At 40.0% G+C, this 24,498-nt stretch overlaps 1 protein-coding gene and 1 long non-coding RNA gene across 4 annotated transcripts; both read right to left on the bottom strand.

The window, feature by feature from the left end:
• Window positions 1-1,791: 1,791 nt before the first annotated feature.
• LOC122816991 lies at window positions 1,792-3,593 on the bottom strand. Its single transcript, XR_006367131.1, has 2 exons — window positions 3,247-3,593; window positions 1,792-3,155 (listed from the first exon to the last, which is right to left on the bottom strand). It is a non-coding gene; the product is annotated as an uncharacterized LOC122816991 (long non-coding RNA).
• Window positions 3,594-4,066: 473 nt separating this feature from the next.
• Window positions 4,067-24,060, bottom strand: OSGIN2 (oxidative stress induced growth inhibitor family member 2). Of its 3 annotated transcripts, none has more exons than XM_044090104.1 (6): window positions 23,899-24,060; window positions 18,519-18,650; window positions 17,593-17,729; window positions 14,847-15,038; window positions 10,128-10,219; window positions 4,067-6,627 (listed from the first exon to the last, which is right to left on the bottom strand). In XM_044090104.1, the coding sequence occupies exons 2-6, from the start codon at window positions 18,583-18,585 to the stop codon at window positions 5,556-5,558; spliced, it is 1,560 nt and encodes a 519-aa protein (XP_043946039.1). In that variant the 5' UTR covers window positions 18,586-18,650; window positions 23,899-24,060; the 3' UTR covers window positions 4,067-5,555. The 3 variants fall into 3 exon arrangements, with proteins under 3 accessions (XP_043946039.1, XP_043946041.1, XP_043946040.1); XM_044090106.1 differs by lacking the exon at window positions 23,899-24,060 and adding an exon at window positions 23,231-23,420; XM_044090105.1 differs by lacking the exon at window positions 23,899-24,060 and adding an exon at window positions 23,158-23,419.
• Window positions 24,061-24,498: the final 438 nt, after the last annotated feature.

A 24,498-nucleotide genomic window follows, 5' to 3' on the forward strand; every position in this document is an offset into this window, starting at 1 on the left:
TTACATAAGATGTAAATCTCATTAATGTGTAAGGGGGGTTACATAAGATAATTTGTTGAATTGAGAAGAGTTAGCAAGGACAGTACATAAATTAAGGGATATTTGTATAGCCTGCATTTTGTCAATATAAACACTAGCTTTTTATCCATTCCTATTTCCCAGCATCTCCATTTGCATAAATCTAATTCATGCCCTCAATGTTACCACTAAGCTGTCGCACTGCCTATGCCACAGAAATGGGCATAACCTGTATGAGGAGGGTGTGTTACATTTCAAATGTAAGGGCAGTGTGTGATGCACACAATACCTTTGCCTAAAGTACTCCTGCCTGTTATTGAGCAGCTAGATAAAACAGATTGGAACATGTGATATGCTCCACAGAGCTGTGAATTGTTGCCATCTGCCACAGGAGGTAGTAATGGATAACTATAGAATGCCTTGTGGTTGTCCATTGTTGAAGAAGCTAATTTGGACTCCATTTTGGAGGACTTCACAAGTCATCTTATTTGCTTGTTAAGTTGTGGAGGGAAGTTTCCAGTTTACGAGGACTTGCTCCCTCTTACTCTTAGACAATTTCTTCCTGTTATTGTAAAGCATGTTAATGGCAGTTGCCCACCAGGCAGGTTTACTCCTCTTTGAGGAGCTTGTTTTGGTCCCATCAGGTACGACTGAGTCAATGTTGGCATAAAAGTGTTTGTATAAAAGCATTGGTGTAGAGCTCAGAATAGCTGCCAATTCCATCTGAGGGAGGAGGTGCAGTAAAGCTAATTTATGCCATCCCGTAAAAAGGTTACATCTGCTTTGGAGAAGTTTTTTTTAGTTTAGTTGCTTCTAGGGGGAAGGTCAGGTGTGATAGTTACTTCAAATTAGAGGAATTTGTGGTCAGATCTCACACTGATCCAGAATGTTGGCACTCCTTGTGGGGGTGTCAACCAGGAGCACGTAGCTGCTGAACCTTTGGGCAAGTGAGTTTAAGCATGAGTAATGTACATGGATGGATAGTTAAAGTCACTCAGAACCATGGTGTTCATATGTACCTTGATCAATTCAAGTAGATCCAAATAGGCAGAGTGGGCATCCTGATTCATGGGGGGGGGGGGTGCACATTATATATAGCACACTTTTCCTGTCTAGTAATCAGTATACTTCAGTCACCCTTGCTGTTTACCCCCCCTTACTTCTGTATTCATACATTTCATTCATGTGCACATTGCACGCAGTACACCTTCCCTGTCTAGTATAGCTTTCATTTGTCCAATGTAGCTCTTCATGCGGTCTGCCAGAGCATGTGCTGCTCAATACGATTTTGTGTCTGCCAACACTACAGGATGGTCAAAAAAACATGCTTTTATTTATGCAAGGATAAGAGGGCATGCATATGCAATTAGTGCTGACACTCATCCTGCTAACATGTTAACATTGTGTAGGTTTCGCACAAAGCATGCACAATTGTAAATGAATCCCAGGCCTAATGTTTTTTAGGCATTTTTACAGGGAATGCTGTTTGGGGATTCCGATCCTCTGCACATTCAATTTTGTCCACTCACTTTTGGAAGCTCCAAGACAAAATATCCATTGCAAGACACTTTTGCAAGCCCTTATGATGATCCTCGCACCCTTTGTGATCAGTATTATGGACATAACCGCATGGACATAACCGCAATACATTTTTTGACTGCACAGTTCTATACTAAGAACATCAGTTACACTCTACATATTAACTATACAGTGTACTACATTCTGTAGAGACCCACTCACGACTCAAAATGAAAAAAATAACACATGCACAACTTGGAGCAGATATAGCTTTTAATCTGTTGAAATTTTTACAGTATAAAATAACTTACAATAAAAAAAATTCAGAGGTTAGTGCTTACCAGCAGTTATAAACCTGCACATAATTATTTCCAAAAATTAAAAAATGTTATCAAGTAAGGATTTAGCAGACATTGTCAGTAAAAAGTTTACACATATTAAACTCTCAGCTCAACAGTTAATATTCAAGTAATTTCAAAAACGGCTCAGAAGTGAACAGAATTTATAGACACATACTGGCTTTTTAGTGTAAAACAAAAGTGTGCAGAAAAGAATAGATTTGTCAGACCAAAGTGAAGCTGACACTGCAATGTTTTACAGGATTAGGCATTTAAGCCATTGTATCAGAATGTTTGTGTGGCCTGGTGTGATTTTGTTGCTATTAAAGTGAGGCAGCGACACATTCTGATAACCACCATTTCATTATAAAAACTGACTGAAGAGCAAAGAGGCACAAAAAGCAACACATACTTCATTAAATATCCATAATACATGCCCTTGGGCAGGACTTAAGGCAGAAGTGCTAAAGGAAAGGTTCCTGTATTTAAACCTTCCCTGAAGTGCATTAGTGTTTCAGTCATACCATTACTACTGCCAAGACTAGGTCTCTACAACAGACCCGAAACCAAAATGAAACTTGCATTACTAGACAGTAGCTCAGAAGCTTCCACAACTGTGACATTTAAGGACACAGGGAAACTTATTGTCCCATGGCATCAGAGCTATTCAGTTTTCCAGACTAAAAATCAGTCTGCTCGCACTATTTACTCCTGAACATCCTACGCGTCAAGAGAACCATAACACCAATTTCTCCAATGGGAGGCACTCAATTCCCTTAAACCAGCTATTCCTTCATGGAAAAAGCCACCCTGTAACTAAATTTTTAGTCTCTTTTGTGCAGTACTGCTGCATTAGAAATCATGCCAAGAACTGAAGCACTCTGATCTTTACATGCTGTAAGCAGGTTAAAGACAGACATGTTCCATTTGAGATTTTAATACAAAAGATTAAAAAGCAGAATTTCAGGTGTTCAAAGCTGTAGCCCTCAATGAGAAATGGTATGTTTGGTCTTTTTTTGTCTAGCTATAGTTTGAGTTGTCATGCTTTAGCCTAGTAAGGCAAATGCCAGCTGCCTACAGTTTCCAATGTACTTAATTATATAATCACATGGATTAACGGTTTAATAAAGTATGAACTACCAGATTATGCAGATGTTGCAATACAACTGGTCTCTTTCATGCAAAGATTCATCCAACTTTGAAAAAAATGGCCAACTGGCCATTCACAGCAGCCGACTACAGCCTCTGGATGTAAAGCTGTGGGCGACTGCTATTCTGAACCTCCAACTTTGAAAAAAATGGCCAACTGGCCATTCGCAGCAGCCGACTACAGCCTCTGGATGTAAAGCTGTGGGCGACTGCTATTCTGAACCTGTAAACAGTTGTGGGATCTTAGTGGCCTGTGTCAAAGATGCAACTGAACCCCCCCCCCAAAAAAAATGAATGTTCTCAGCACTAACCATCTAGGAAATATTATGAAGGAGAAAAACTTGGAGGGTAAAGTCTTCCTTTTAAAAAAGGACATTAAAATGGAATGTAACCATTTAGGTACTACACTTTAGATAATTCTGAAATGTATTTGAAGAAAATTCAAGTAGGTAAATGATCAAGAAACTGTTTCCAGAATTCACACATGGGGGGATTTAATGTTTGTGTCTTTCGACTTTTCCCAGTTAGGGGTCGCCACAGCGGAACTCCGGTCCGCTAATAATTGGTAGTTGATTTTTACGTGTCTTGTTACCAGCCCTGATACACAACCTTCAACGAAGGTACGCCCATTCACGCATATCTCCACGCAGAAGACGCTCTAGCTGAGAATCTAACCGGACAGCGTCTTACTGTGAGGCAACAACGCTACCGCAGCACATATTGTACAAAAAACACACACAAAATGCAGGGATGACCATATTTCATGTTAAAAGCAAAAGGAAGCAGTTAATGTTTAAGCAGGCTGTAAAGGTTGAAAGATTGTTGAAGTCCATGCAACCTCAAGCTACGTTCTGCAGCCTTCACTGTTTCAGGTAATAGCCTGTACTCCTTAAAGCTGTTGCAAAACACAAGGGACAGATACCATTAAAAGGTACAAATCATTAACTATATAACTTAGTGGCATAATCTAAGGACACCATCACATCACAGGGCTCATCTACAATAAAAAAAGTACTGAAAAAGAACAAAACAAGATACAAATGTATGGAAAAAGGAAGAGTTTTATCAAGGGTGTAAAAACGCAAACCAACTGTAAACTGGATGCAACAAACTCCAGTTGCATTAATGTAGCATTCTTTTTAAGAAATGTTTGCAGGCAGATAAAAGTACTATACTAATGCCAGTCCCCATACTACAGACACAAATTATTTTTTGCATAAATGAACTGCGGTTACAAAGGAATTACTACAGACAAAACTGACTGGCACATAGTATTGAACAAATGTGGAATATGTAGACGTCATACTTCTAAATAAACAATGGACAGAACATGGCCAGCGTTCCTGAAGATGGTAATACAGATGCAACCCACTGGTGACCTACAAAACCAATTACACTTAGTGCAATCTCTAATCAGATAAGGAACCACCTGGATACAAAATCCACGCAATTTTACACTAGACAGCAACCATTCTTAAATGGCAACACTTTTTTTTCTCAAAGCACAATGATTTTGCAAACAAAGGCACTATAAAAGGAATGGCTTCAAATTATTCGACAGGAATGCTTTTAATGCATTTTCTGGATGATTCTATTCTTTAATGTACCTATGCATCACTGATAAGGTTACATTTACCCTCTCCTAATGTAATCACAGAACAATGGGACAAGCCCAAATGCTCAAGATTAAACACAATCACAGAAATCATACTATGCAAATGGACCATTTAAAATGAATGATCATACTACATTTTATGAACATAAGAGCAAAAATTAAACTAAATATGCATCTTAAAAATGCATGTCATTACAGTAACAGAAGGATCGTGTTCTAACAAGAACTTAACTGGTTTTAAGTGCTGTTTAATCAGTTTTAAATGGCATGGGTTCTACAATTCTGCTTTATACAGACCAAAGGTCTAAGCTACAGCAGTGAGGACTACATGAAGAGACAGGTATTCCCAAAAAATAAATTACAAGTGCACATTAAAAAGGAAAACCTCCATTCCCTACTCAACATATTTTGCTGGTTCATGCTTCCGGATCAAAGCAACAACAGAGCTAGCTATTGTATACAAGTTTCCTGTTTGTTCAGAAGGGGTGGATAACATTCCATTTTTAAACTTTAGACAAATACTCCTTCATAAAATGATTCCTGTAAAGGAATCCCCACTGGTTGTTATCACTAGTGGAATTCTGTGCCTCAAGGCTCTGCTCTCTGGGTTACAGCTCAACTGGCCTGCAATCGGGTCAGTGGTTAAGTTCCAAATCAGCAGCCAGATCAGCTGGCAGCAAGGACTAGCACAGCATTATCAACTGCTCTACACTAGTGTATTCTGAAGACCTAGTGAGAACTTAACTGCCTCCACACTACAATGCAAACACTACAAATGTTACCAAGACAGTCTCTCACAAAATAGCGCTGTAGTGGGAAAGGTTTTGATCACTCAAGCTGTGCAGCAGAAACACAGCTCCTACTTTAATGACCAGCAGCACTGAAAGGATTTCTGATCTAAAGCAAGATGCATGGCTCTATCTGTTGTATGTTGCCGATGCTGTAACTGCTGTACAGTTGCAGCCATCTTCTGTATCCTGCTTCTCAAGTCGCTTTGACAGGCAGCTTGTAATGCCCAAGGCACCACCTTTAAGGAAGCGTACAAAATTGTCACCAACTAAGGGACCCATTGCAAACAAGCCTGGCTCCTGAATGCATTCGTAAGTGTATGGATCAATGTCAATAGGGTTCCGATGACAGGATATTGGCTTGCCTGTGTCAAGTCCCAAGTATTTGCCACCGTCCTTTATGAAAGAGAGGTTAGGATAGGCTCCAATGAGTACAACTGCCCTTGATATTTTCACAACGAGTATGTCCTCTCCACACTGTAAAATGCATTTCCTATCTGGTGTGAAATGGACAACACGATACTGTGGGTAGCTAGTATAACCAGGGTAACAGCTGTCATCTCCACTACCAAACTTCTGCTGGCGCATCATCTGGTGGACTTTGTGATACTCTGGGTAAAGCACTTTTGGGAGCTGGTTAAAAATCATGGCTGGGTCACTCACCACCCTTCGGAATGCATGGTACACGGGAATGTTTAAGTGATGGGCGCACAAAACTGCATCAGCTGCAGACAATCCTGCTCCAACTATCAAAACCGGATCAGAATCCTGATCCACTGAGCCACTGGCAATAGCTGCTTCGAATTCAGACAGGCTGTGGCAAACATAAGGTAAATCTTCACCATCTACTCCAAGCCAGGCTGGTGTGTCATGAGTACCAGTTGCTAAAACAACATTTTTGGCACAAATTGAAAAGTGAACTTTGCCTTCTTTTCTTTCCCGATACCCAGATACTTCCCATAAGTCATTAACATTCTCATATGCAACTTCACTTTCAGCACCCTTAACGGTACAGTTTGTACATGCTCCTTTACAGCCGGAATTCAAACGTTTGGCTTTCCCATCTTGGCTACACGGAATTCTTCTCAGTGATGTCACACAAGTGCCACACAAAAAATTGTCCTGCAAACCCATTTTGTTCACAAAGTGCACATAGTATGAAGCAATATCATCAGGTGTTGCTCTATCATTACGCAAGTTTCTGTAAAAGATTAAGAACAATGTTAGTTTTAATGATGAAATATAGTTTTGAAAAACGTACCCTGTAAACAAACTAGTTTATCCAAAAAGCCCACTATACCACCCCCCTTATACTCAAAGCAGCATATGAATATATCAAAGGTTTTGTAACTTCCTAGATAGGATTTAACAGTCTATAGCTTGGAAAAAACAGCACAGATTTTAACAAGTTTCTTCTCTTCCAGAAATGTTTTCTTCCTCCATTTTGGTTACAGATACTGTATGCAATTTGTTACAAAAATGCCACCACTCACTTTTGTTCAAGCTGAGCACAGTTGTACTACCTTGTTAAACACATTCGCATTTATAGCTGCATTACCAACTAATGGCACACAAACTGCTGCCACAATAACCAATTTGCAATGCAACCTAATACAATAAAACAGCAGTCTCACTTTAGTTGGACAACAAGCTAAGTGAAGTCTCAGACCCTAGCCAAAAAAAAAAAAGGTTTTACTGTATACAGCTAGAATAAATGGGTATAATTGTTCCTCAAAGTGGTTATCAAGTAAGCATGGAAGCAAACGAAATGGGGAAGGTCTAAAATGACAGCAATTACTTAGAGAATGGCAGGTAAAACAGTCAAATAGCCAATTGAAAAATCACTGGCATGTTGCTTAATCATATTGCACAACTGTTTATCCGTGGCTTAATGTGGTCTGGGTAAAGTAGCTCCTCATGCTGGAAGGCACTAGGGAGGAAAAAGGAGGAACACATATGCACATCTCTAAAGAAACATGAATCCTAACAAAAAAATTCAGCACCTCTCCCAACTGGGAACAAAGAACAATGAAGTGTGAGGGAGACTTTAGATAAATATGAAGTGGAATGATTGTGACCATACCTTTCGGATATCCTTCTTACCAGATTCTGTAGGACAAAAAATAAAGACTATCAATCCTTTTCAAGGTTAACCAAGTGAAAAAGTGAACAAAACACTTCCCAAACAATTACACACCAGAGAAAAATCTAAGCAACCAGGAAACAAAGTACCAAAGGACTCAAAATCATGTATAGACTGGGGCGGATATGCACAATGCATGACTCATGCTGAACAGAGATTTCTCAACTTTGTCCACAGGTACAGTTATCACCTGGAGGACCACTGCTGCAATCATGCCCAGCCAAGCCTCACTGTGGTACGACAGTTATGCAGTCAGCCAATAAGGATTCTGCCAACGGACCTTGGTGTTCAAAGACCTCAAGGGATAAGTCCCAACCCATCACATTAGGTTAGCTGGAGTGACATCTGGTCTCAGGAAGTTTTGATTGTCAGGACAGAAAACTGTAGTTTTCAAATTACAAGTAATTGCTAACAACTGCAAGGGATTTCCTCTAAACTAAAGAGGAATCACTGGAATTTAGTTAAACCACAGCAATCAGCATATTTTAAGGACCTCTGCAATTCAAAACTTGCTGACAGTCTTCAGAAGGCTCACTTCTAAAGTGATTCAAATAAAACTACTAAGAACTGAAGTTAAAACAGTTCAAGACTGCCTTAGCAAGGCAGCTTAGTTAAGAGGTGAAAGGAATTAGTAGTCACAACTCCCATGCAATTTCCCTGCTAGCAGAACTTGGTATTCAGTCCTGCAGAATAAAGTACCCATGGAATGACAAAAGAATTGATAAGATAGTTAAGACACAAGGTGTTTCAAGCTGCATAAACACAAACTACTGTTCTCTGCCTCAATCTGAAACTATTTTTTTTGTGTCATAGGCAATCACACACAAGGTCTCTTAGGGAGATTACAGATCTTGTACAGAAACTGAAATAAAGAACTCTGCTAATTTTTAAAATGTTCAAACTATTTTTAAAAAATCCTACCTTGTTCAAGTCCGTCACAGAGTGAAATGGGTAGTTAATAGTATGGTTACCTCTACAGCTAAGTTTGAACACTGACATGCAGATATGCCATTATCAACTACAAAATCCAGCTGTTATGCAAACTAATTTGGTGATGGGTGTGAAGACTCCTTCACTGACCAGATGGCAGCTGTGCTGTCAAGCCACCACGACCTGGCTTGGCTACTTTACAGTAGCATCCAAAACTATGCCAAGCCCACACTGTGATGTAGCTTCTTATGGCACAGATACAATAAAGAAAGGACTTCACAGGAATTTCGAAAGTGAAGAAAGAGTACAAAGTCAGAAACCCTCATAACTACATGTTGAAGTCCAACAGCTTGCACATGGTGTTAATCTTGGATAACATACCCTCAAGTGGAACATTTAGTCTTGAGTATTACAAATATTGTACAACAGTGAAAAAGGGATTTTCTGAAATGATCCCATCTTCACAGAGAAGTATGCGAACACAAAAAACACCAGTTAGTCAGAAGATGCCCACTGCTCTAGTAAATGACTTCCACACGCTTCTGGTCTCTGCAAAATAGCAGCTGCTTGTCTGCAGGCATCTTCTATACCTGCAGTGACGAAAGCATTCAGTAGCAATACAGGCTGAATAGCATGCAATAGTAGCACAACCTGACTGCTGGAAGAATATGAACATTACAGGCGGAGTTCTTCAACTGATGATGAGAAAGCTGGAAAGGAAACCCTTCCACTTTGTTTTACCATCCGATAGTGGAAGCAGGAGAGTCTCGACTGAGTGGTGTATTTTTAATACAGCTAGAGCATCATCTTGTTTCTTTCAGCTTTTCCCGGTTAGGGGTCGCCACAGCGGAACTCTGGTCCGCTAATGATTGGTAGTGGATTTTTACATACCGGGTTACCAGCCCTGACGCACAACCTTCAACTAAGGCACGCCCCATTCACGTATGCCTCCACACAGAAGACGCTCAAGCTGAGAATTGAACAGGACAATGTCTTGCTCTGAGGCGACAACGCTACCGCAGCACCACCACCGCAGTACAGCTAGAGATAGTGGGTGAATATTCTACCTGTGTTTGCTTAGAAAAGATCGATCAAACACTACAATCAGGACAAAGGCCCACCCAAAGGTAAGATAGTTTTATTCCGAATGCTACAGCCAGAAACAAAACATGTGCAGAATGTGATGACAGTACTCTGATGCTAATCAGCTGTACTTCAAAAACATAAATGAATAGTTCAGGTAGTCAGACAGCAGTGTGTCAAAGGGTTAATATATCAAATCTGCATGCAGCTCAAGCATCAATCCCTTCCCACGGCAAGACTGCCAGGTATGCTAATTCCTTACTGGCACAGCAGAAGTGAAAGGAGGAGGAGGCAAAGGATACAGAAAGAGCAGATAAAGGGCAGGGAAAAAAAAAATCAAGTGAAGGCTACAACCATGAAAACTGGAAGCGGATAAGTAACAGCAACCTAGGAAATGTACAATGGATATTTAGTTTCCAATGAGGCAAATACTGGAAGGTGCGTCAGGGAGTTCATTTCAGTTCCACACAAGGATAAGGTGTGTGTACAGAGATGACTTTCTTTTTCAAAATTCCATTACAACACAGATTTGATGTACCACATACCGTCGCTTCTCTCTAACCCAGTCTTTCAGCTTCAAGCCTGGAAGTTCCATCCAGTTTGCTAAACTGAGTGTTAGCATAGATCCTTCCATTGCCTAAAATAAGGACAAATGAAGCAATAATTACAGATGCATACTCAAAAACAAGGTATTCTCTAAAAAAAAAAAAAAAAAAAAAAGACATTCTGTATTCATGACATACAAACGGATTTACTATCATTCATTTGTCACTAAAGTATGCATTGTTTTGTTGCCTTTTTAATGACTAGGGAAACAGCTAGCTTTTATCTACTTTTCCTTAAAAAGCATGCACAACCCAGCTGACAATACAAGAACAGTGTCACAAAGCAGCTTTAGACATGCAGGACAAAACTTGAAGATGGGCTCCAGCTATCATATATCCACCCCTGTTAGGTGTTTCAACTTCAAATATGGACAAGTTCAAACCAGTCAAAGACAAGACTTTACATTCAGTACGTGTACATTTCAGAAAGTCACATTTTCAGCTTTTGATGCTCATCCTCTAACTTACACTTGCATAATGTAGACACTAACAGGTTACTCACGTTTAGATTACCACTTAAAATGCAACAGTCTGAAAGGGACAGCAAGAAGAGAAACTGCAACAGTCAAATTGCAGTTTTAACTGCAAAAGGAAGCAGTGCCCATTAAAAAACGGAGTAAGATATTCTGGGTGACCTAAAAATATCACATGCATTCCAGGCATGCAATCATGGCCTAGATTTGGAATATAGCTTCACATCTAAAGCCTTCAACACTGCACTGTGACACAAAGTTGGAAAGAGAACACAAGCAGTCTAATTTGTGCTGGATACAAACCAAGAATCAGAACCAAAACCAAGCACACACCAGAACCAGCCTAAAGAACCAGAAGTTTTGGGTTGGAATAAGGGCAATCTGTCAATTTACTTTATGCAAGCAATCCAATGCTCCCAACAGATGTGCAACAGTAATTTTCTTTTAGCCAGTTAAGTTAAAAATACAAGCATCTTATAGCATTTCAAATCAGATCTTCTTTTGGTTGTTCCCATTAGGGGTCGCCACAGCGGATCATCTGTTGCAATCTCTTCCTGTCCTCTGCATCTTGCAGTCACACCAACCACCTGTATGTCCTCTTTCACCACATCCATAAACCTTTTTTAGGCCTTCCTCTTTTCCTCTTAACTGGCAGCTCCATCCTTAGCATCCCATTTCCTAATATACCCAACATCCCTCCTCAGCACATATCCAAATCAATTCAATCTTGCCTCTCTGGCTTTGTCTCCAAACAGTCCAACCTGAGTTGACCCTCTAATATACTGATCCCCAATGCCACAGTCTCCAAACCATATAACTACCCTCTTGTAGACCTTCCCCTTCACTCTTACTGGTATCCATCCGTCACAAATCACTCCTGACACTTCTCCACCCTGCCTGTACTCTCCAACTCCCATCTACACTCACCATTACTCTGAACTGCTGCTCCCAGTATTTAAATTCATCCACCTTCGCTAACTCTACTCCCTGCATCCTCACCATTCCTCTAGCCTCCCTCTCATTCACACACATTCCTAGTCCTGCTGACCTTCATTCCTCTCTAGGACGCATCTCCACCTCTCCAGGGTCTCCTCAACCTCCTCCCTACTCTCACTACAGATCACAATATCATCAGCAAACATCATAGTCCAGACTCCTGTCTGATCCATCTGTCAAACCTGTCCATCACCATGTAATCCCACCTCCACCTTAAATGCATCCGTCACTCCTACTGCAGACCTCACCACTGTCACACTACCCTCACACATATCCTGTACCACTTTTGCATACTTTTCTGCCACTCCTGGCTTTGTCATACAATGCCACAATGCCTCTCTAGGCACCCTGTCATATGCTTTCTCCAAGTCCACAAAGACACAATGCAACTCCTTCTGACCTTCTCTATACTTCAACACCCTCAGAGCAAACATCGCATCTGTAGTGCTCTTTCCCGGCATGAAACCATACTGCTGATCAGTAATCATTATGTCCCTTCTTAACCTAGCTTCCACTACTCTTTGCTATAACTTCATGCTGCAACTGATCAATTTTATCCCGCTGTAGTTACTACAGCTCTGCACATCACCCTTATTCTTAAAAATCCGTACCAAAACATTTCTTCACTCCTCAGGCATAGTCTCACTTTCCAAGAGTTCATTAAACAATCTGGTTAAAAACTCCACTGCCATCTCTCCTAAAATACCTCCATGCTTCCACAGGTATGTCATATGGACCAACAGCCTTCCATTCTTCAACCTGTTCATAGCGGTCCTTACTTCCTCCTTGCTAATCCACTGCACTTCCTGATTCACTATCCCCACATCATCCAACCTTCTCTTATTCTCTTCATTCATCAGCCCCTCAAAGTACTACTTCCATCTGCTCAACAGAGGGAATCAAATCAAATGGAATCTATCAAATGACTTTCAATCAAATGACATGGACCCATGTCAGGCAGGTCACCTATTAGCAGTCTAAGATACAGAATATATTACATGACATGGACCCATGTCAGGCAGGTTACCTATTAGCAGTCTAAGATACAGAATATATTAAATGACATGGACCCATGTCAGGCAGGTCACCTATTAGCAGTCTAAGATACAGAATATATTAAATGACATGGACCCATGTCAGGCAGGTCACCTATTAGCAGTCTAAGATACAGAATATATTAAATGACATGGACCCATGTCAGGCAGGTCACCTATTAGCAGTCTAAGATACAGAATATAGTGGCAGGCCTTTGAGTTAGTTCATGTAGGACACAAGAACTTTTATCCTTTTAGTAAGTTCTCTCTGTGGACGTTCCAGTTGCTGCATGTGTACAGACAGACAAATGCCAAGGTGAGCATTATATTCAGTAAATAGCCTAATGATGGCTGGGATAATGACATCCCTAGATCTAGACGATTCCTTGGTTTATAAGATGTGCAATAAAAAAAGGACCTTTATGACAGTGGGCACATGTTGGCTGAAAGTTAGGTCAATGTCAACATAAGTTCCCAAATCCCCAACAAGTGGGTCAAATCTATCTTGGGGGCATACCGACCATTGTGGAAGTTTCCCAGGATAGATAACTTGCTAGAGGATAAACTGCATTTTTGTTACTTAAGTTTCAGCCCATGATTCTGGTACCAATTAATCTGGGACAAATCTTCCTGTAGGATGGTTAAGTGAGCAGTCATCTGCAAACTCAGAGCCCCTTGGTACTGGATTTTACTACAGAGAAGCAGATGCTAAAGAGGAGGGCTCCTAGCACGGAATCCTGGGGACTCCACTGGTGACTGCTCTTACTGTGGAGGACATCCCATACTGATTTCCTGTATCCTACTTGTGACAATCCAACAGCTGACATAGGGGCTCATTCATAATTTATTCAGCTTTTCTACTATACCCAAGTGGAGAACTGTGTCAAAGCTTTGGCCATGTCGAGGAATGCTGTGTGTACAAGTTTTACCTTTGTCCACTGCTTCGATGGCCTTTTTCAAAAATCTACCAGGTAAACATAACCTACACCCTTGACAAAGGCAAACAAACGATACCAAGTGTCTGGAGGTTCCGTACACCCCAAATTGATAAGTTCCATGATAAGTCTCTCCATGGCCTTGCATATGAGGCTAGTCAGACTTACAGGTCTAATTTTCTGGGTCTGTGGAAGGACCATTACCAAACAATGATATCCCCTAAGGCCGGGCAAGCCTGAATAACTACAGGTACCATTAGTAACAAAAAAATGGCAGAAACTTTAATGTATTGATGGTGTGAAACAACTGAAATGTCAATCTCTAGCAGTAAATATAAACTTGAAAAAATATTAAACACTTGATATCATGCCATTCAATCTTACTTAAGACACTGAATATACTACCAATATAAAAGCAAAGTATTTATGCTCAAGAAACCAAAAGACACACCACCACAAAAATATATACTTTCAAAATCTGTCACTGAAGTTCTTAGGCAACCTATGTTCTAATAATTTATGTGGCAATTCACTCATAACTTTTGATATAATAGGAGTTTTCAGAAAATTGGCACAAGTTAAATTTTAGAACTTCCTGGGTGGATCCATTCTTTAAAATGAAAGATTTGTCATTCCTGGAATGGAGAGAGGGTTTCTCCATATCCTCTGGCAATTTCTTTTGCCCCTGCAAATTCGTGTATATAAAACTCCAGTTACAGATCAATTTTTCATGAACAGAATTTTGATCCAAACTTAAAATAAAAGGTGGATGAAGTTACACTGAAGAGGATGAAGTAAACTAAATGGCATATTAAGCTATCCACTGCATGTGCTCACCAAGTCTGGGGCAACAGGGGTAGACAATTTATATATATATATTTTTAATATAAATTTTAGATATGATGGAGACACTACTTTCTGGCAAGGTTACAAAGTCGCAGTATGTCGGTGGTGGCCCTTACTTATGGAATATGTAACTTCTGAACCATTATAGTTTTGAAAGAGGCCAACAGGAGAGGTGGAAGTAAACGGTTCTGTTATGTGCTGGCATGGAAATAATGCGACTTAACAGCAGCACAGTAGAGCTAAGCAGCTACCCTCACCTGAAAAGTGCCCTGTAGAGAGAAGACGGATTTCCTCTCCTACACAAGAATACAAGTTTTGTACCCCCCCCCAAAAAAATAAAAAAATAAGGCTCTATTTAAGCTGAGTGTTACTTACATGCCAGGCACCACCAGGTGGTCCTCTTCCTAGGACTACATGTGGAATACTTTGACCGGGTTCCAGCTTCCACTCCAACGTGGACTCGTAATCCTGCCCAAAGTCACTTTCTGGCAGAATAAGTGCATCAAACAGGAGGGATACTGGATTGGATGATCGTCCCTCAAGACCTTCTGAGAGATGCTGCAAATCCTGAAATATTGGGGAAAAAAAAAAAAAAAAAAAAAAGCACCATTAAAACATAGTCCAGTTTAGTTATAACCATATCAGTCTCTTAATTCTTAATACTCAGAATCCCAGTGCAGCAAATGTAAAACTTCAGCAAGTAAAACATTCACAAGAGACTAGCTTTGTTAATACACAAGTCACTTTACAGGCACTCATTCTGTGGAGAATCACAGCCATTTCCATGACATAGGTCAAAGATGTCATTTTTTTTTTCATTTTTACCATCTTGGAAAAAAGCACAATGCTACGAAGACACAGTTACATTTACTTTGTTGACTAGGTCGGTCCATTTGCTTATGATAACTGTCTAGGGACAGATGCCAAATGGTTATACATACTCAAGTAACAAATGCCATTTTGATGGTGTCAGCTGTTCATAGGGCCATTACAAGAGATGGATAGGTCTCAATCTTGCAAAATCAAGCTGTTTTAACAAAACACATGATTTTTTCAGGGAATACAACAGATAATTTCTGGTACATAAAGCAGGAGAAGCTGTACAAGCAAATTCTGAAGAAAATGTGTGATTGTAGCTTGTATATTTTAAAGGTCACACTAACCTTGGGGGTGAACAAAAGGAATACAACAAAACAAAATTGGTGTCTCGTAGGGTCCTTTTCCAACTTCTAAGGCTATAAAGACACCTTCATGGCTCTGTCCTTCTGGGAAAATACACCCGGGCTACAAGATTACTCTACTAAGACAGTAGGACACTAGAAAACAACATCAATCCCATGACAACTGCTTTCCAGATAAGGTCTAGCAATATGCCTGGTGTCGTACAATTTTGGTTTTGATTGATAGAACACTAATAATTTCATCCCCTTGAAAAGATGAGGATTCAAAAAAGAAAACTATTTTTGATTCTATTTACAAATACCTAGTTCATTAGCAATTTATCTTTACCTACAAATTATGTAGCAATTTCATGCCCAAGCAGGAAAAATGCCAAATGACTAGTAAAATGTGCAGACTTGTCAAAGCTCTAGCTATGCAGTTAACTTGGAGAGAGAGTCATTTCTTTATACTTCTTGATTTTCCACATGTATTCTATACTTTTTGGATATAAATTTCAGCAATAAAGAAAAAATATTGTTCACACCTTAAAAAAAAAAAAAACTATTTCCATTAACTAGGTCTCCTTTTGATCCAAGAGGATTGCTTTTACTGATCTGATGTCCAGTGGTCACAATGGCATCCTAGAGATAGCGCCTTGCATTGTGTGACTGCTTCAGCAGTCGAGAACAGTATAGTAAAAGGGGCTTTCTAGTGTCTCACAAGCTGCTAGATCAAATTTGCTTGAGTTTATCTGCTCATGACACTGCAGCTCTGGCCATATGAGTGGGATGTTATTGCTTGTATTTTTTATCGGTGGTTGTTCTGGTCCATCTTGGTAGTCCTGGAGAAGCAAGATAGGCCAGTGACTGTTCTGAGGTGCAGAGACTCAAAAGTTTCACTCCCCAGCACATTGGGGGGAGGTTTATCAAACACCCCCCCCATTTTATTATCCAAATCTGTTTATATTACAAAGAGCTGGAACAAATGCCTTGTGTAAGAACAGCATTTTTACACAGCATTTCGGAGCCAATTTGTTTCAAGCAGACTATGAATTGCAAAATCAATTTACTATCAATACAAAAGTATTATATGACCATGGTAAATTTTTAAATAACTATAGAAGACAATGTCTGCTGCTAAAGTATTCCAGTATTGGAATATAGTCATTTTCTCAGGCTGTTAATTAGAAGCTGTATACACCACAATACCATGCCTAAAGTCAAGAACTACAAACAGGAAAGGAGAGGGAATGTGTGCAAGTCTAATACTCCACTTTACCTAAAATCAGAAAGGGGGGATAACCATCTTATCTCTTCCCGAGTACACATTTCTGTATGCTATACTAATGGACATACTTGATGTCCAATTGTGACTTCACCTAGTATTTTTCTGAATTTAGTATACCTAGATAAGACACTCTACATATGTGAAACTCACTGTACAAACCTAGAACACTAGGAAACTGTTTTAAGCATGACCAGCAGTTTAGGTCTAGTTAAATAGATCACTTGACCACCATGAAAAGCAAAAGGATGCTGGGGAAATCAAAACCACATATAGAGCTCATTACTGAGTAGAAAGGTTATTAGGGCAGTCCAGTAATCAGGGCCGGCCTTTGGTCAACTGGTGCCCTAGGCAAAAAAGGCTTCTCAGCGCCCTCCCCCACACCACCAGGTGCCCTCATTCTGGTCTACCTACACAACCCAGATTATTGGAAAAGCATCAGTTAACAGCGGTGCCATAGGCGGCTGCCTAGTTGGCCTATGCCCAAGACCAGCTATGCCAGTAATACGGTGAGCATATTCATTTAGCTTAATGTTGCATGAGCCTAGACCACTGCCCTCCTGAAAACAAAAAACTCAAATTTAAAACAAAAATATAAAACTGGAGTGGTGCAGCACTGCAGATGGACTTGGCTGAACTTCACAATATATGTATGCAATGCAAATTCAATGCTCACCTGGTCTACCAAAGACAAACTGCGGCTTTCTTCTAGCTTACACTGAAGGATTGGATTTGGATGGGTGGCATCAGGAGCAAAATACGGTCGATATCCTGACAGAAAGTAGGAAAGGCAGATACCAGATGGACCATTTCCTAAAAGAAAAAATTCAGAATACCTATATTTAACAGTGTTCTAAATCATTATGTTAACCAGAACACCAGCCTGACAAGAATTTATATTTCAACAAATCCTGAGTCAGATGCAACTGAATACCTGTGATGGTGTGATATTTAAGAAAACAGCTCATGTTACATGTTGCAGTTTGACTAGCACTATTACATACATTGCTGTGTGCACAGACATACAAGGTACCACTCCCGACATTGTGTACTACACAGAAACACAACCAAGCTTTGTATATCTATTTAGTAGCAGCTGCTGATTCGCTGGAGCGTTGGTGCACTTACACTACTTTTGTAGTTTGTATTCCACTCTAATCATGGAATACGGATATAGCTTTTTGTTAACATTTGCACTTCACCTTGTACAATTCATTTCTGTAATCCATTTATAATCATCCTTTCAGACTATTGAGCCACTAATGGCCATTTACTTTACCAGTCCATATTTACATTGTACGTGCTTTTCTGGCAACATCCCACTACTATTTCCCAGTTTCTATAGTATTCTTAATCAACAAGCACCAAAACATTCCACAGATTCTCTTATTCTACTTCTTACAGAACATGGAAAGTACTCCCAAATATGCCCCCAAAAAGTAACCACTGTGAAATATTAACTGCAAACACTTTCCTCAAAAAATCAAGTGAAACCAGTGGCATTAGTTAACACTTAACCATGCAAGCATTAGATCTGATCCCTAGTGGACAACACTGTGTTTGCTGCATGCATTTACAAAAAAAAAAAAAAAAAAGTCTTACCTATTATTACTACAGGCAACGGATATGCTGAATTGTGTGAAGATATCTGGTCTTCTACGAATGGCATACTTGATGGTGAACTGAAGTGTAATCAAACAGCTTACAAATTGATGGCAAAATCCAGAAGCCTGTCTGCATAAAAAAGGAACATTCAAAAGTACACATACTGGCATAGTACAACATATGCAAATATTTGTCACCTCCAACTAATTTATAAGAATTCATTAGAACATCTGATATTTCAAATAGAGTAGCAGAGTTCAGAATTAATCTACAAATTCAATACACAAGTACTTAACAGTGAAAATTAAAAAAAACAGTCAGTGTACAAACACTACCTTCTGGAGCTACTTTACAACTGATCTAGACAGAATTCTTATGATCCATGCTGCACAATGTTATCAAATTTCACAGGCAACAGAACCACCGGCAACATAATCAACATGTAAAGGGAAAATTATTGCAAACTATGGTTTGTACAGACTGTGTATACCATGGCTACCACTGAAGCAGAATTCATCCATAAACTGGGGCACAGCCAAGAAGCATTTGGTGATTAGGAGGCCTTAGACAGTATACACACTGCAACCCAACTACAATGGAGCAAATACCAAATGTATTACCATAACACTGACCGCCTGTGTAAAATCTTCAGAGCAGAGACTCACCAGCTAAAATGAGCTACAAGGGTAACAGAAGCAGTCAAACAACCCCTTCACTGGAGGAGGATCATTGCTAGGTTCAGTAATTCACACATGGACAAAGCCCTCTGTAAAAGCTATAAATCTTGTTGGGGTGACCCTCAACTTTTCATTCCTGTATTTTGTTCAGCTCAAACTAAGGGTGTTAACCTTCAGAGCTTACACCCAGAGGAAATTGTAGCACCAGAGTGACCGGTTAGCTGTACCTACCAGATTAAAGATTTGAAACGGCTTTATATTTTATTCTAATCATTGCAGAGTATCTAGACGCAACTAAGCTATGAGCACAGAATTTGTACTAGGATTTCAGAGCTAGACAGCAGAGTCAAGTGGTACTTGCAAACAGAAATCAGGCAGCAGTCCCACTTTATACGGCATAGGTCTGCAGGCAGTGTAACACCTTCTTGGCTTTTCTTTTATCAAACTCTTAGGTTTTGCATCCATAAAGACAACAGCCACAAAATGTGGCCTGCTCAGTCGGAGATGGCGACGAAGCAAGAATGGGGTTACAGGATGCAACTAAATGGCTACATTATAGCAGGCCAAATAACTGATCCAACAGCCAAGACCACTTTCACACACTGTCTAAATACATACTCAGCATAGCCACTTTACTGAATGACATCTCATATGTCAGACAAAAAAAAATCACGATGGTCACAGAAGTGTAATTTATCTTATTTACAATATTGCAACCCAAAGCCATTGCTAAAGGAAAGTGTGTTTAACAGATGGCACACCATCTTAAGAGACCATGCCTAACCCACTTATACTCAAGATGCCAGATGGACGAACTATTACACTGCTTTCACAGTAAGTGTGTTCAACAAAACTTATCATACTTAAGGATACACAGCCACAACTTATCACACTGGTGAAACATGTGTGGCCAACCCACATAGCTCTCAACCTTACATCCCCAAATGAGGACCACCACCAGCCTCAATGTGGAGCAAATGGTCAAAAGTGTGGAACACAACTAACCGTTTATTAACCACTTCAACTAAGGTCATAGGACGGTTAAAAATATGCTGTTTTTACTTCTAAACAAAATAGTTTCATGAATTAACATGAGTCATTTCTATTTACCATGGATTTCAACTAACAATGTGTCAGACCCTTTCAATATGGAAATTTGAGGAGCATGAACTTTAAGATCCCAAATGACATAGGTTCCTTGTAATGAGGTACACTGAGAGGTCTGCCTCTTAATGAAATGAGCCCTGCCCAAGTGTACAGTGCTTCTTTATCTCAAGTCTTTGGCCTACTGCACCACATAAGGAAAGTATGCCTGGTGCTGATACCAATTGGGGCGATTTGGGGACCTGGAAAAGGAGACTGGGTCAGATTCCAGACTAATCAAAGCAGTCCACAGAACTATCGCTATATCCTAAATACACCTACACTATTGTTTCTGAAATAGCAAGAAACCTTCCAGTTTTTGGGATGGATTGAGGAAATATGAACATTATACTGTTTAAGTACTGGTGACATCAAAATTCAAAAGGAAAATAAACATGCATAAATCAGTGTTTAAATATTACCAAGCTTAACTAGTTCAAATCGTCTTTATAGGGGAGGAGGTACATTTTTCACTTATTTGACTGTCAAGGGTTGCTGCTGATTTTGATGAGTAAGGCTTCATAACCTTCCACAAATTACATAACCACTGAACTTGAAAGCACATTTCAAGTGCTGCGAGTCAGCACTTTCAATTCATTTTCTTTACCCTTACAACAAGACAACACTGGAGTTCACCTGCGGCACTAACTGTAACAAAATGCAGGGTCTATACAGAATACCCAAGCACACACTTTCACTTTGTGCCAGAAACACCAACTGCTTTAATATCCGTGAATTACCAACCTTCTAATTTCTGATCCAGCATAAAAAAGCTGTAGGTTATATGACATACAAACGTCACTGCTGTTCTAATTCTTAGTTAGAAACATAGCAGCTGCTGGCAAATACAAAAACAGTTTTACATTGAATTAACTTTTCTTCTGATATTGGGCTATTTATGAACAGCCCATGTCACTAGTTCCGCTTCAAGGAAACCTTTTTTCACACACAAAAAAAAAAGTAAAGTACTTCCTTCCTTCAAAGTTAAATGGTGTCTGGAACTTTAATCTAGAATGCACTCTCAGAATTACTCAGCACTTTTCAGCTGTCACTATTTAAAGTGACACGACTGTCACAGCAATGGCTGGAATTTACTTTACGTAAGTGTTAGAGACAACCTCTCAAACAGCCAGCTATGAATGACAGATATGAATAAAGTCTACATTCAAAACTGTCCAACATAAATTATACTTAGTGAATAAAGGGATACTTATACTATTTTGCAGACTCCTGAGGGAAGAAATATACATGCAGTCCATGCCATTATGGACTCAGTGGTCCTGGAGCTTTATTTCAACAAATGAAATAGCCTCACAAACCAACAAACCCAATTATCTAAACTGTCTAACAAATAAAGCACGGTGGGGAGAAGTTCAATACTTGGTGTCTTATAGGGTTGCTACCTTTTCAGATTCCCAAAGTGGGATTTTTTTTGTAGAAACCTGAAATTTTACAGGACAAAACATACCCATGGGCCAGTGCAAAGGGCAGAGCTTCACTTTTGTCAAAAAAGCATATTCTTGTAACATTTGAGATGCTTATGCTATTTCACATACCATTTAAGTGTATACAACATATAAAATGTTTTTGTGCAGATACTGGACACTAAGGCGTGATCGCGTGCACGTGTCCCTTCTGTGGAAGGTTGGGCGCCGGGCTGGCAACTCCACACTGTAAAACTCCACTGCCAATCATGAGCGGACGGGTGATCCGCTGTGGTGACCCCTAACTGGGAAAAGCCGAAAGAAGAAGATTAAAGAAAATTTAAGTATTTCTTGTCCTAAAATTTCAGGACATTTGACTCTAGTTTTTTTTTTTCACAGGACACAACTGCCCAAAGTCGGGCTGTCCCTCACAAAGAGGTACAGGTGGTAACCCTAGTGCCTTCCCCACCTATGGAAAAAAAAAAAAAATACCACTACATGTTAGTCAGTGTTAATACATATCTTCTTCAAAATGGAAACTGTAATATTAGATTATTCACAAATTCAATTTGGCTTGACTGGCTCATATAATAACCTAACAGTCCGTCAGACTGGAGGACAAGAACTTATTTCACAGCACCACAGAATAGGCGATTGCCTATAGTGTTTAAAAATAAAACTGATGAGTGAATATTGGCTACGCTTGTTAGCATCATTTACATGAAATGGAAAAATGGCACAGTACTGTACAGACACCTCCACATCTTCTCAATCTCTACTGTTACTGATTTTGCAAAATGACCCTCATTTTGCTGAATAGTTAATTATGGCCCCCCCCCCCCCCCGAGTAAATAATGCTCCCGGAGCAAGGCCATCTAGAAAGGATACTGTGGTTTCATGAATTATTCGCAAATTGACGACGTCAAGTATTGTATGTACAGTACGGCACGCAGGTTCCAGAATAGAACTCGCACCACGTTTCCTTCCATAGAATTTCATCATCTTGCGCTACTATTCTAACGAAGGATCTGCTAAGCGGATACGCCCACCCGGCGAAGTCAACTATCATGGCACTGCTCCCACGGACAAGAGCAAGCGCAGCAAGAGAGATCGGGACAAAGCCATTAATAACGGGACGTGGGGAGGTAGTGCAAAGGACCTAAATAGGAACTGTTTTAAATATGCCTCTTGTAAACTGAGAGAGGATAGTATAACAGATTTTGCATTAAACGATTTTTTTTTCTGAAGGATATGAAGTTTGAAACTCAGTCTCTTTTCTGACTCCAGCCCTCAATGACTTACCGGAAAATCACAAGAAAACCACAACTTCCAGAAACATACCAAAAATTCAGAACATTTTGCGAAAATCTGTACAGTTGAGAGGTATCCTACCTACACCAATTAACCACGTGATGTCCACACGCCTAATTAAATCCCACACTTTCTACCCAGCTATTCCACTCACGAAAAGCGTTTCAGGGTCTTCTGCTCAAATCTCGGTTTTGTAGGAACCCCCTCTCAAAGAGTCAAGGGCAAACACCATGGGTGCCAGACAATGCCGGTACAAATACGCCGTGGACAGCAGCGTGTGGCCACTCAGTACTGTTCTTCACGCGCACTACGCTAAAGATATCTGAAGCATTTTCTACGTCGTTCTGAGACCTACAAGCCCTCTGGCTTGCGCTGCGTTTAGCAGAAAGACGCCACACCTCCTGTCACGGTCACGTACAAGAGCAGCGTGCAATGCTCCTCAGCTCGAGGTCCCAGGGGAGCTGTGAAGTTGAAGACATCAAACCCACGCATATATTTCAGACATTCCATTAAAACTGCGGGGTGTACCGTTGTCATATGTATCACTGGAAACGGACAGAGGTGCAGTACTAGAAATATTTGATAACGGCACCCCTGTGCAATACCTGACAAGTACCCCTTCGACAACCAGCACGGTGTGATTACGAAGCTTCCGAGGGTCGCATTATCGGCTGTGATACTGGAACAAAGCGCAGAAGATGAAACCCTAATACTGTAAATAGATGCCAGTGTAAAATATAGGGGGAAAAAAGCTGTCAACCAAGACAGCAACCTGCACTACCAATACTAACCACATTTATATTACAATCATTTAATCCTTACCTGTAATCAACTGCGGGGCCGTTTGTTTTTGCACTGATCTCTTTCGTGCAGCACAATTTACAAATTAAGCATCAGTGCGAAATTTAACTAAATGAAAAGTAACGTCAAAAAGAATCCCCGTCTTCTGGTTTCTCGTGCTCTTGTTCGCGGTCTAAAATGCCTTTTTTGTGGTAGGCGGTGCTTATAATATACATAGCCAATCGGTATGCTCTTTGTTCTCCGTTGCTCGGGAACGAAGCTGTCGACGTTCATTGGTAAAGGGGGATGCCTCATAAGGCGGGGCTATGCTGGACTTGGGTATCGCTTCGGTTACCAGACGGTATTTTATTTAATTTGCGTGTAACCGGAGTCATGAGCGAAGACTGATTAATGAACCCAAAAAAGCAGTATAAAATTAATAATACAAATGTCAATACTGCATAAATGTGTTTTTGTAATTTCCAAACGATAATAATAATAAAAAGACACTGTTAAGCAGTCAAATACTAAAATTAAAAACATGACAAAGTGTGCCAGGTCGCATCATCACCGTAAAAACCATGATAAACCAGAGTCCTGACAAAAGTAGAAATTATCTTTATAGCATAACATGGAAGACAA

Source organism: Protopterus annectens, chromosome 12.part0 (genome assembly GCF_019279795.1).
Source record: "Protopterus annectens isolate FY-2018-M chromosome 12.part0, PAN1.0, whole genome shotgun sequence".
Taxonomy (NCBI): domain Eukaryota; kingdom Metazoa; phylum Chordata; order Ceratodontiformes; family Protopteridae; genus Protopterus; species Protopterus annectens.

What these genes read in the sequence shown, in the direction of transcription:
- OSGIN2 (XM_044090104.1), bottom strand. Translation starts at nt 18,585, where the DNA reads ATGCCATTCGTAGAAGACCAGATATCTTCACACAATTCAGCATATCCG. An exon ending in GTTGCCTGTAGTAATAATAG is followed by an intron (nt 17,730 to 18,518) that starts GTAAGACTTTTT and finishes TTTTTCTTTTAG; the next exon opens with GAAATGGTCCATCTGGTATC. An exon ending in TGGGTTAGAGAGAAGCGACG is followed by an intron (nt 6,628 to 10,127) that starts GTATGTGGTACA and finishes AATCTTTTACAG; the next exon opens with AAACTTGCGTAATGATAGAG.